The following is a 13,152-nucleotide window of genomic DNA, read 5'->3' on the forward strand; positions in this document are numbered from 1 at the left end:
AGCCGTTGATTGGTTGTGTCGTATTTCCGCCGTACTAAATTAGTGCTCTGCATTTATCATTTGGCAAATCACCGAGTGCAATTTGAGTGCCAAGAAGCCGTTTGTGCCGGCACTCGCCAATGCGCACATAAAAGCTTGGATACAAATGCTCCCAGTTGGAGCAAATTTATTGGCGCTGCGTTGAGGGCGCGGTCATTTGTGTATTGGAATCATCTAGGTAGCGAGCTTACTTGATTAAATGAGTTTAAAATGCTAGGCATGACTTGGCGAAAGTCATTCAAAGTCTCATACAATTTAATTTGGCTCTTTATGTCGCCATAAAAGATGCTAGCGGTGTCGTTTTAACACTTTGTGCCAATGGTACAATCGAGTTTGTGGCAGAAATGCACGGAATGTTCAGAGACAAGAGCATTTTCGCCATCGATAGTACCCCACCGGCGAAGTCAACTTTGATAGGTAGTCCGAGCTGTTCGCGTGCTGTTATGGCTGCTTCAAAGATCTCGGCAAGGTCTTGGCTGTCCCAAACACCTTCCCTCCTGTTGAGTCGCCTCAGTGCCGTGATAACACGGTGCAGGAGATCCCTATCGTCCGTAAAACAACCGACGAGCGCCAAACATGGTATGATATCCGCATCACAAGTAAAAAAAGGTCGCGACAGGGACCCCATTGACTGAATGATCAGCTCTGCGTCATCGACCATGCTCTCCAAAGATCCACGTTCAAAGCTGGCTTCCATCATATCAAGCCAAGGCGTCTCGTCCAGAATCGCACACCAGGTCTTCTGTTGTAGGCGTACTCTCAAAGCATCGCCTGTTTCTTTTGGCGAGGCAGTCTCAAACTGATAATGGTCCATGAAAGTGTCGAAGCGTCGACTCCACTTCCAAAACATACGATAAATCCCTCGATATGTATTTTTGTCCTTTTCAGAGAACTCAGGTGGCGTCCGATCCAGTTCTGAATTTTCTTGCCCCGCTACAGCTGGTAAAGGTTTGTGTCCGTCGGCGTGGCATAATTGCTCAAAGAAGATATCGTGAGCGATCTCGATCCTGTGGAGCTCTTTTCTGGCTGCGGAGAGGCACGTGAAAGACGAGTTGGTCGTAGCAGTCTCGACAGCAAAGTCACTGGTGCTAACTTGTGAGAGTTTCTCGAGCGGAACAACCTCGTCTTCTAAAAAGATTGAGACATCTATACCAAGGCAAGAAAACAAAGTGGTGAGAGCATCCATATTGTCCTGAGAAGAAACATGTGTGGCAGTTTCATACTGAGCACGACTTACTGTCGGATCTGATTCAGACACGGACGGCAAAAAGATACTCGAGTTGGAACCTTTCAATGATGCGAGCAGGCGTGCACCAGCCCGCAGGTGCTGTATAGCTTCGGTGTATTGTCCTCGTAGGTTTTCGAAGCAGATAAACAAGAGGCAGCAGATGAGTGTCGCCTGTATGTTGGTTGTCGTTGGCTGAGACATGAGAGGCTGAATGTGGCGAATGGCAAGATTATAGTGTAGTATAATAAATCGCTCGTTATCTCTTTGCGCGACCCCCGCTATCTTTCTTCCTCGTAATAGGAAATCTTTATGAGCGGCTCCTAGGGCAATCAAAGCATGGCGTATGCCCTCGACTTGCAAACCATATAGAGGTAAATATTGACTCCAGAAGCTCGTGTTCAGGATTGAGTCTGCGAGATCTGGCATTGTGTAGAGCATTGCATGATGAAGAAACAAGTTTTCAAGATGTGATGGATTGCCATGTGTTGAAAGACGAAAACAGGGGATAGAGTGGCTGAAATGAGGTGTTGTTCTCTTCTGAGAGATGACTTGTCCTTCTCGAAACTGATCGTAGCCATCGCATTTTATCTGGTCTTTTTGACATCGGTGGCAGATTGGTTTTGCCTCATCACACTTGAGGTGGCGTACCCTAGAGGTCTAATCAATGTATGACAGACAGGCGTCTCCATCCGGACGAACTCACTTGCTGAATATAAAGATGTTAGCGTTTTAGGTCTCAGTATAGCCTCGGAACCGTTCCGAGGCTTGTAGGGTCAACCAACCAGGTTTTACATCCGGTCCGTACCTTGGTGACGCGGGCCCGGGTTCGTCTACGAGGGAGTGAGACTTCTTGATTGTCGCGGTCTTGCACCTCCTGATTTCGATTCACTGTTCTTGCCATTGTCGTGGGCAAGTCTACAGGTCTGTGAATTTACATTCTGACTGCCATGGCGAATAAGTTAAGCTTTTTAAGATCTCGGCATGTGCATAGCCACAATCCCTCCGTTGACAGGCTTATTCAGAGGCTTATTTAGCGCAGGGAGAACCATTATTAGCTTAAATGACTCTGCCAGTGGACTTTGAACTTTTTGTTTCGACCTCGTCTCAACTACGATGTACGAGCACTGCCCACAAATACTTGATCTTACATTGTTAGCGTCATGCAAATTACAGCCATTTATTGCAGAGGACTTGAGGCTGAGGCCGGCCCCTAGCAACTCTCCAACGCCGAATCATTCGGACAGCTCGAGGCGCGCTCCACGGTCGCCGCGGACACCGACGCAATCCATTCCGTCCTGATGGAACGTCCTTATACGATGTATTATGCAAAGCCCTTACATAAAGCTCTGTTTCCCGCATGAAGTCTTACTCCAATTTGCAACACAATCCATATGCTCATATTGCACGGATGACTGGAATATCATATTCGCAGAAGGTCGCAGCCCTAGGGCTGACTGCTTTACTCTGCATCTCCTTTTTGTACAGACTTTGAAACCCAGATGACATGAGTTCTGCTACCTCAACCTCAGCATTAACAAATTCCAGTACAAGTTTTCAATACGACATCAACAATAGGATTCTATGCTCAACTCCACCACTAGCCTGGCTGGTCCCACATGGATTTGTACCATCAAACTCAACTTGAAGTAAAGCCATGAAGCAGTGTCTGTATCTGTTCATACAATTGACACGAACATGAGTGAATGACATTCTTCTATCTCTGTGGATCAAAACCCGCCTATGGCCCTCGAGCTCATTAAATAGTGATCAGCTAGCAGCATACTCCATCGTCAAATCCGAATTGGGACACTCATGCGACAATTGGGGCCAGGGACAGACTCCGAGGGGGAGGAATACCAAGTGTGGAGTATCTACTAGGTTAGTAGTGGTATTGGGTTTCACCACAAGCCGGGACGACTCTGTACAAGTAGTCGTGATGAAGAAGATGCCTCTTTCGGGAGACGACAATACCGGATGTGGGAACCGAGCTCTAGTTGTCATGTGAGATTCCATGAGAGAAGGCGAGTTGGTTCTAGTCCACGAACGAAACCATACTGATCAAGCAACGAGTTGGGCCAGGCATGTTAAGCACAGTAGTTATGTGCTGGCACGACGAAGTCATTTGAAGCGACATGTCATTGAACCATCTCTTCGCTATGCGCTCGCGCTCAAGATATTCGCTATCCCGGTAGCAAAGAAAATAACGGCAGTGCTCCAAATCATCGCTGAATTAGCGGCTAATGATTTCTGGGTTGTCTCTTTTCGACTACGTGATTGAAGGCAACAATGTAAAGTATGAGAACAAATACAGGATCCAGCGGTAGCAATGGCATCGTACGTACTACACAGTGGAATTGTTGTGGAAGTGCTGCATTAAGATTTCAGGTGACATGTAGCGACGAATTAGTGAACAGGCTGACCCACGCGGTCTATGAAGACAGGCCATGATTTATTGTAACATGCACATTGCACGACGATGGACTGGGTTGGTAGATTTTAGATATTGCGCAAACTTCTGCCTATCATACACGAGCCTAAATATCATATTCGCAAATCCTATTTTCTGAGCAGCTGACTTTCCTGTAGGGGATATTCCCTCACTCAATTGGCTCGCCAGAGATGACGATAGCAGGTGTGGGCGGTGGGGGACTTGACATGACGACAGCGCTATCTCTTCGCCTGACTACGCCCATATCTACGAGAATCTTGACCTGAGTATCCTTTTCCTCAATTAATGCGCGAAAGCCTTCATTTTCCACGTCTTCGATCCCGATCATTTTCGTGATCATTGAGCCTGGTTTGATTTTGCCTGCGTCAATTGCTCTGAGCACGTGCCCAAAGTCTTCGTTGCTGTATGTCGCGCATCCCATGTAAGCCCGTTCCCTGAATGTGAGTGAGTTCATCTCTAACGTTGCTCTCTTCTCCCAGACCGCGATGTTGACGACGGTTCCACCCGCACGTAGGCAGCGCATTGCCTCGTCCAAGCCTGACTGAACTCCTGCAGCGTCGAGCACCACATCGCAGCCTCTATTGTTGGTTAACCTCATAACCTCGGCAACCAAATCCTTTTCGAGCGGATTGATGACATGACGTGCCCCAAAGTTTCGAGCGAACTGCTGCCGTGTGATTGAAGGTTCCGAAACAATGATAAGTGGCGATGTCTGTGAAGAGTCGGACTGTGCACGGATTGCCTGTATGACTGATAGTCCAATCGGCCCTCCACCCAACACTAGTATAGGCGTGTCTGGATGAATCGGATGCGCGATTGGGGCGATGGTCACAGCATGGTATCCGACGGCCAGTGGCTCAACCAGAGCTTATCGATCATTCAGCTACGCCTCGAGCATCACAAGTAGATCAGCTTACCTCCGTATTCCAACGACACTTTGGCCGGCAACTTCCACACCGCGGACCTTGGTACAACTGTATGTTCTGCTAGTCCTCCTCCCCAGCCTGATTTTGTCATCGGTTGCCATATTCGTATTGGTTGTGTAAAAAATACTTACCACTCAATCCGATAAAACCGTTTCTAGTGCACGCGTTATGTAAGTTGCGCTGGCATGAATAACATTCGTTGCAGTAGATTGTAGGTTGGATGCAAACACGGTCGCCCGGGCACAAGTCAGTGATATCACCAGCTACTTCTTCAACAATACCGCTGAACTCGTGGCCCAACGTCACAGGTGATGTCTCTTTTGTGATGACATGTGGATGACCTGGTTTGGGAATCAAGTTGTTGCCTCCTAGATACTCGTGTAGGTCAGTCCCGCAGATGCCAACATAAGCAGGCTTGATCTGTATTTGTGGTAAGCAATTTGGCACAAAACAAAGAAGAGTCTCGACCCTGACTTTGACCCATCCTGGTTGCACGACCGGCTCGTCGATCTGTTCGAGACGGATATCTCGTTTCCCGTGAAATCGGAGGGCTTTCATCGTATTGAGAGCTCTGGCAACTTTCAGCGTCGGACTTCTGGCCTAATCAGAGCCAATGTCCGTAGCTATTGGAAACGTGAAAATTTGACGACATAGGACTCTCACTCGTGGTTCCTGCAGTTTTAAAGACAACCCTGTTGCTAACAAAACATTCCCTCAACAGTGCCAACACCCCCGCAAACACTCGGCATCGCCGACTACCCCGCGGGGAAGTGTATTATAGAATGCGGAGTTCTACACCACAAGACTAGCTGGCCAGATAGATGTGAACGATCGGCAGTTTGCGGCAATGATTGAGAACCAGCGGCATTTTAGCGTGCAATTGACTTTCAGCCAAACAGGTCATGGGTTGAATACATCCCTGCTTACCGAGTTCTGGATAGGAGAAGGACAACTAATAGATGTTTGATGAAATGCCTAACATAGTAAACCCCGATAAGGTATCCAACGAGCAACAACAAGCTGCCAAAGAGGACAGCGAATCTTCTGTAGCTGTTCAGCATTGTTTCACGATAAAGTCAACACTAGGTATAAACAAACTGCATTGCCGCATTTACATCATTCACATTCTCCGATCAACTCTCAAAAGACATGATTTAACCCCATATTTCGTGTTATTATCTTATGCTGACCCCTTCAGCCCTGTCACTAGTTTGTTCATAATCTCATGACAGATACTTTATATAAGACTGCGCCTCATACCTTAGAGTGACATCATGGACTCCCTCATCTATAAACTTTGTTGTAGTAGACGTGCCTAGATATTCTCATCACAAGCTGTGAATACCAGTCTGGCATGTCGTATCCGATTTCTTCCTTACAAGTTGGTGCTGTTGATAGTTGTAGGGAAGGCAGTGTTGACTGCGCCAGTAGGCTCAGGACCTTGAGAATCAGTTTCATCGAACCGAGCGTCATAGGCATCATTAATATCGTTAGCAGATCGGGGGGTCTTGGCTGCGAATCCCAAAGTAGAGCCTATTGTACTATTACCATGCAGAGACTGGTCGGTGGCATTAGAATTGGGAATGTGGGTATAATCATGTGAGTTGTATGAGCCAGACTGCGATGTAGAGAGTGTGTCAGAAACTCTGTTCGTGTTGGAAATCAAGTCATTGAGGCTACTGTCTTGGGTGTTGTAGCGCGAACTAGCATTGTTACTATTTCGGGTAGTGTCTTGTAGGGAAGATCGAGTGTCTTGCAAGTCGCGGTTGATGGAGCTGTCGGTGACCCGAGGGAGGTCCTTGACGGTCGAAGGGTGGGACCCGGACAATTCTAATCCTCTACCAGTACCATGACTGGAGGAACCAACGCTCTCTTTCCCGCTCTGCACTGTATCTCCGGTGCGGCGAGTGGCGCTCTGTTCGGTATCTCGTGCGTAACCGGTTGCGCTCTGAGCGGTGCCTTGTGCGTTACCAGCGGCTCGTTTGGCCTGTTTCTTTGCAGATTGGATATTGCTTCCAGCAGTGTCAAGGGAGCGTCGACCAACGTCCGTGACGGTATCTCGTGCTTTGGATGAAAATGCTGCGGCCTGATTCGCACCATCTTGAGCGATTTGCTTTCCGCTTTGGGCAGCTGTATTGGCAATTTCTCCAGCGCGTGCGCTTGCATCAAGGGCGGCTTCACGGCCACGGGGAGATGTAAGAAGAGTTGCCAAATAGACCGAGGTCAAACCAATTACAGACAGTCCAAACGGTGATACAACCTTGATGAGCCAATAAAGTGCAGTGGAACCAACGAAGGCCTACAGAGGATTAATAAATAGTCGGTAACTGCACCAATGGCTACTAAACTTACCGCGAAAGTCTTGTTCAGGTCTTCGCCGAGAACAATCCTCTGAACTTGAACAACGGCATACTGGACGAAGTCGTGGACATCTTTTAACGTTGCGTTAAGAGTGTCTTCCGGGATGCGCTTGTACTCTCGAGGTGCAAGACGACCAGCGGTTTTGGTGTTGAATGATCGGGTCACGAATGAAGCAACAGACATAACTTGATCTCAAGATTAAAATCTTCAATATACGTAGAAGAGGGATCAAGGATGACATACTTCCAAATACGATAGCACTCGCCTTCAAAGCCAGTTGCGTAAGCGGAAAGTAGTGAAGACCAGAGAGGAAAGCAAGAGCACCGATGTATGAACTAATAGTTCGTGAAGGTTCTTCCCACTGATAATTGGTGAACAAATGGCCCGATAGTAAGCTTGCAGGAGCAGAAACTAACATTGATATACTTGTACAAGCTGTCAGTCTTACCAATGGCCTGCTTCAGTGGTCCGGCCTTCCCTTGTATACCATAATCAGCGTTGGAATGGAGCTGGCTTCTGTGGTCAATAATGTCCTGGCGGTGAAGATACTCCTTGCGGGATAAGTTGTCCTGGCCGTTGATACCGTCGCGCTGACTGGCAATAGCTTGAGCAGCTGCGAATCACAATATAAGCATTTGATACATTGATTTGGGGGAGCTGTAAAACTCTACCCTGGACGGCGCCTTGCCGAGAACCACCAGCGCCAATCGGCGCAACAACATAGGCTGTGTCGCACATTACGGCAACCGTGATTTCAGAGGTCGTCTAGAAATATTTTGATTATGAATGATATTAAAAGCCTAACACATAGGAGTTGAAAGCGGAGTTTGAGAAGGAATATTTTGTATTGTATCAGAAATGGCCGGCAATATGTATGATACCTACTGCTGTGTGACCTAGTCTAAGGTGAATCAAGTGCGCCATACGTGTTGTCGTTTTCGTGATGTATGCTTGCGGCTTAATGACGTCTATGTTGTGACGTCAATTGATGGTTTGCTTGGGCCCAATGCATCAAAGGAAGCCCTCAGAGTTACGACGGAACTCTTCAACTATATTAGGGCGTTTTTGCGTTTCGTGATCGTAATTCATATGTCATCCACGAAGCTATGGGGTATGTCTTACACAGCCCGCCGCGTACACAATCGGAGCTAATGCTCCATCGTGGCTTTGACATGCCAGTCCGGCCAGTAATCCTGCAAGATACCCAAGCAGGAACTCAAAGGAGCGTAACTGAGAAAGCATGAGAGGGAGAACCCAACCAATTTGATATTGTCTTGCCAGCAGTCGCGATTCGAGTCTGGCTGACACCGCTTTATGAGCTAGTCTAGATGCCCGTTAAGGACCGGCACGGATAGGCGGCATGCTTAGGTTCAGTTAGCACAAAAAGCAAGACACTAAGTGGCAAAGCTGGAGGCTCTCATATTCGTCATGGCTGTTAATCCGCACGAGAGAGACATTGACAAGCTGAGGGAGGACCTTCGTCATTGCATGGATGGGGGGACATGACCGTCTTGGAAGACTGACAATTTTACTTGTACGACAAGGCAAAGTGCAAAGTGAAAACATGTACAGTAGTCTAGAGTGTAAGGGCACAAAACTCCAAGTGGGCTATGTTCCAATTGTTGCAGCCGTTTAAAGATCGTATTTATGCCCATGGCTGGGATTGCCTCGTAGCTCTATGAATATCACATCATGTTGTGCACGACAGGTGTGGCCGACGACGCGGTGTAGTAATGGATATTTAGGATCCACTGGTGTGAGACGAAAGCGACAATCGCTCTCTTTTCCATTTTCTCTTCCGGTTCCAGGGTGGATCGATTAGTGGTGGGCAACCAGGCAGTATTTGGGGCGTTGGATATCACAATTCGACTTATTGGGACTGAAGTCAGACGTTAGACAAACGCTCTGTCGCAAGTACATAACCACATGCAACAAAATTGTGAGCAACACTCGTATCTCGACGCGCCTGGCTTTCCTGTCTCGAGAGACGATGATTCGGCAGATTCGAGTTCATGGCTGCTGTTGGACCATCGCGTTGCAAAGGTACAATATGATGGAGAGTTGGGAGGTGTAATTGAACGTCATCGGACGGTAACGAACTTGGGGTGAAGTCATAGGAAATGCGTCGAAGGGCAAGGTTAGAAGTTCTTCAGATACACAAAAATCTGCGGGGCTGTTCACCCCTCAAGCCCCTCAGCCGTGCCTGTGGCCCGCAACGAAGACTCGCCCCTGTCCGTAACACTCCACATTATTTTATTTGATGCCTCAATCCGGCCGTCAGCATTCAACATGTTGTAATCACCTAGGAGAACGCCAAGATTTGTAAATGTGCTGCAGATTCTGCATTTCTCATTTGAAGATGTCAAACATGCAAGGATACGTATTTTCCCTACCGTCTTACGATGTCGTTGTCGCATTGGAGCTAGCGAGCTCAGCCAGAATAACATCTGCTGCCTTTTCGCCAACCATGTATGTCGAAACCGCAGTGAAAGTACCCGGGATGCGAGGGTAAACCGACGCATCAACAACACGCAGGCCGCTCACACCACGGACACGGAAGCTCGAGTCCAGAACCGCGTATTCGTCATCGTCGGTGCCAATCGGGCAAGTAGATGACGCATGGTGACCCCAAGTTCCGTCTTTCGCATACTGCTTTATTTCCTCCTCAGTCGCAGTGGTGTTGCCTGGCAAAGATTCGACCGTCGGTACAAGCTGGCGATCGAAAGCATCTCTGGCGAGTTCGATCGCCTCGTAGATGGCTTGAAGATCCTCGTCACCACCAGTCTGGAAGTAGTTGAAGATGATGTCGGGCATGTCAAGGGGGTCTGCACTGCGCAACGTCACACTGCCTGCCCTGTTGCGGGGGTGAGCCTTAAGGATCGCCCAGGAGAACCAGTCATGGAGCTTGGTCGCGTTGTAGCTGTAATCGGGGAAGTAGCCACGGAAGTTAACAGGGCCGCCAAAGACGAAGACATCAAAGTTATCGTTCTCGGCGACACTGCTCTTGTACAGCATGGTGGCGGCGAGGCCAGCTGAAGCGTAGGTACCGTGGTCACCGAGAACGGGGTTGTTCCACCTATCAAGGCATGCATCGGCTTCGCCGTCGAAACTCCATGTGCAACCTTCAAAGGCGGTCCAGTTGGTAGGTACCTTAGCGTTCACAGAGATTTCGTAGTGATCTTGCAGGTTGGTACCAACACCAGGAAGATCAGAGACAACCTCAATGCCGAACGACTCGAGCTCGTCGCGTGGACCGACGCCGGACAGCTTCAGAAGCTGAGGTGAGTTGTAGACACCGCCAGCCACGATCACTTCCCGCGATGCTGTGGCAGATCCAGCAGTACCAGTGGCACCATCACTCAAGGGACTGGCGCTATAGAGGTGAGCACCATCTAAAAACTCGACTCCCGTAGTAGTGGGTGGCGTTGTGCTATTGTCAAACACGACTTTGGTGACGTGACAGTTAAGTCTTACGTCTAGGGGGTACATCTTGGTTCCATCGTCATTGACAGCATCACGCACAGCGACAACGAACTCACGCGAGCCGGTACGAGATGCATCGTTGGTACTCAGGGGGATCTGATAATATCCAGGTTCCTGATCGCGAGCCAGTGTATCAGCGTTGGCATCGCCGGTAAGAAGTTCGGTCACATATTCCAGGCCTCCGGTCAGGTTTCCGAGGGCATAGGCACCACCAGTCAACACAGAAAGCAAGTTTGTATCGCCAAGTACGATGCTCAAAGGTGGCGTTTCTGTCTCGAGCCAACCGTTGTAACCGTGGCCCTCGATCCCGGCCGTGAGGTACTGGTTCTTCTCCAACTTCTCAAAGTAGGTGCGCATGTTGGAAGGCGACCACGAAGAGTCACCGGTCAAGTTGGCAATGTACTCGAAGTCAGACTGGTGAGGATACACTGCGATGAGGGCATTGTGGGCTGTACAGCCGCCAAGGGTTCCGGTCCGCGGATAAAGTGTGCCCTTCATAGTGGATCCTTCGGGAGGTTCAAGACCAGTGTAGACGCCTCCATCGACAGTGTCGTAGCTCGTCTTCCAGTCTCGAGCTTGTTGCTCGTCGTCGGCGTAATGGCGGACAAAGAAATTCCATGCAACTTTCTCGTCCTCGGAGACTTTGGCGTTGTAGGCTGGCACAGTGTAGTTGACATTGGTGCCTTGATCGTCTCCAGCCTCGATGAGGAGGGTCTTGTGTCCGGCCAGAGCTAGGCGAGCAGCTACAGGGCCACCGCCAGCACCGGAGCCAACAACAACATACTCGTAACCGGTGAGGTCTTCGGCTTGTGCGAGCCAGGAAGAAGTGGCCGCTAGGCCAACAAGAAGATTGAAACGCATGGCTAATGAATGTCGATGGTCGGTTGCCGTGCAGTAAAGGAACGACTGCAGATGTTCATCGCTCGGACAACTCGTGGCAGCGACATCCTTATGAACCCCTCACGCAGTACTATCCTCCCCTGAAGCCAAGATTCATGCTCCTCTACGATCCTGCGCATCATGATATTTGGTGACCCCTGATCATGCTCCAGAATGTGGCCCAGAGTCGACACTCGGTTCGCCTAGAATGGCACAGCACGCGGCGACAGGGTCTCATTGTATGCACATGAGGTTACATTTAGCGATTCAGACCGAGGCAGATCGATGACTGCGTATGCTCTCGTAAAGTGCCGTGGATCATCATCTAGATGTTTAGAACTCGACATTCGGTATGCAAGTATATGCCCCTCAATGCCGAGTGTGGTGGGCCGAGACCCCGGCTCCTCCTTGGCCCCCAACGGAGATTATAGACTAATGCGGGATGGTTCACATGAACCCTGTCCTTGCTAGCAAGCCAATGAGCTGCACCTGCGTGCGCAGCAACTGTCGGCATTGCTGCCGACGAGGTCATATCCCGGAAAAGGTCATATGAGCGTATTCCACTTTATGCATGCAACGCCCTGCAAGTATTGACCTCGACGGTGAATGCAGCATTGATCGGCAATTTTATGTGGAATTGCTAATGACAACGGGAATGCGTCTCGTCGATTCTGTGGAATCCTCGTTCCTCGTAGTGCTCATCTAATGCCCTCTACGTTGTATCGAATTTTCAGGATTGGAATAGTTCGCTAAACTATTGATGGCGCGTACCCACGATAGACTATCATGGTAGCTGCCAAATTGGAAACTGGGGTCTCTCAAGGCTTTTATACGCTAATGTACACCAAGGAATCCCGGTTGAGCCCCCTAACAATGCATAGCACGTTGCGGGCGGCTCCCAGGGTCGCGATGACTATCAAAATCTGATCACTACGATATGTGACGGGAATACTGGAGACCTCCTACGCAATGTCAAAAGAAAGCATGGCTGATTCTATGAACATTCTTGGAGTTACGCAATAATGTGCCTGTCAGTGGCCCACGTTACCACTGTTTGTCGCAAACGCAATCTCCTTGTCCATGTCTATGTAGTGGGATTTTCTCTTAGTCGCTATGGCAGAACTGAATGCTACAACGAGGCGAAGGTAGTACGGAGTTCTTTGCTGCAGAGTCAGAAGTACCCTTGAATACCACCATGGCTTTCCCGGGTGCCTTTCAAATATTATGATCCTGCTTTGAAACTCTATAACCCGGATTGGAGAGCCCTCATGGATTCGACGGCCCCTTGAGTATCACCATGCGGCCGAATCGTATTAGCTATTTACGAAGTAGTATCACAATACCTAAATCAGACGCGGTGGATGTGATCGTTATTTCGTCGAAGTTGTCGCTCGGTTCTGGGCCGCAGTTTTACAAGTGCCGGAATTTGGTGAGGGGATATATTGACCACAACATGTGCTGGTATGAGCTGCAAACCGATGAGGCTTCGACTAGTCTAGTGCAACTCTTAGGTAACTCGCCATCTATATTTATCACTACCCCCGGCGCTTGGTTCAAGTGGGTGTGTATGGATTATATATTCGTACTCAAAACATAATTGTACCGTCGTACCATAATTCTACCTATGGCCAAGAGTGTAAAACTTAGAGTACGTAGTCTTGACATTTAAATATATTGAATCATTCTACCATGCTTCATTTGGATATTACGGGTTTTCACTATAACTGACTGTATAAAACGCTACGATATTTCATATCCGAATGAAACGAGACCTATACAATCCCATA

General features: G+C 48.8%; 4 protein-coding genes across 4 annotated transcripts; all 4 read right to left on the bottom strand.

Annotated features, from left to right (window-relative positions):
* Positions 1-189: 189 nt before the first annotated feature.
* Positions 190-2,549, bottom strand: BKA67DRAFT_587742 (uncharacterized protein). The gene is given in 3 exon segments (XM_046104352.1): positions 190-1,916; positions 2,033-2,035; positions 2,050-2,549. 3 exon segments carry the CDS (start codon positions 2,166-2,168, stop codon positions 308-310), a joined length of 1,731 nt encoding a protein of 576 aa, XP_045951396.1. The 5' UTR covers positions 2,169-2,549; the 3' UTR covers positions 190-307.
* A 1,166-nt stretch (positions 2,550-3,715) lies between these two features.
* Positions 3,716-5,601, bottom strand: BKA67DRAFT_135501 (uncharacterized protein). The gene is made up of 4 exons (XM_046095035.1): positions 5,117-5,601; positions 4,774-5,062; positions 4,634-4,720; positions 3,716-4,583 (listed from the first exon to the last, which is right to left on the bottom strand). The coding sequence occupies exons 1-4, from the start codon at positions 5,198-5,200 to the stop codon at positions 3,865-3,867; spliced, it is 1,179 nt and encodes a 392-aa protein (XP_045951397.1). The 5' UTR covers positions 5,201-5,601; the 3' UTR covers positions 3,716-3,864.
* Positions 5,602-6,581: 980 nt separating this feature from the next.
* BKA67DRAFT_504198 (Reticulon-domain-containing protein) lies at positions 6,582-7,506 on the bottom strand (the record flags this gene model as incomplete). The annotated part of the gene is made up of 4 exons (XM_046097115.1): positions 6,582-6,941; positions 6,995-7,188; positions 7,247-7,364; positions 7,420-7,506. Coding segments are annotated over 4 exons (759 nt in total), but the record flags the coding sequence as incomplete, so codon positions are not given.
* A 1,894-nt stretch (positions 7,507-9,400) lies between these two features.
* BKA67DRAFT_527888 (uncharacterized protein) lies at positions 9,401-11,347 on the bottom strand (the record flags this gene model as incomplete). The annotated part of the gene is made up of 1 exon (XM_046098904.1): positions 9,401-11,347. The coding sequence occupies one exon, from the start codon at positions 11,345-11,347 to the stop codon at positions 9,401-9,403; it is 1,947 nt and encodes a 648-aa protein (XP_045951399.1).
* Between the last annotated feature and the right edge of the window lie 1,805 nt (positions 11,348-13,152).

The sequence above is a fragment of the Truncatella angustata genome, assembly GCF_020726525.1.
Source record: "Truncatella angustata strain MPI-SDFR-AT-0073 chromosome Unknown BKA67scaffold_13, whole genome shotgun sequence".
Lineage (NCBI taxonomy): Eukaryota > Fungi > Ascomycota > Sordariomycetes > Amphisphaeriales > Sporocadaceae > Truncatella > Truncatella angustata.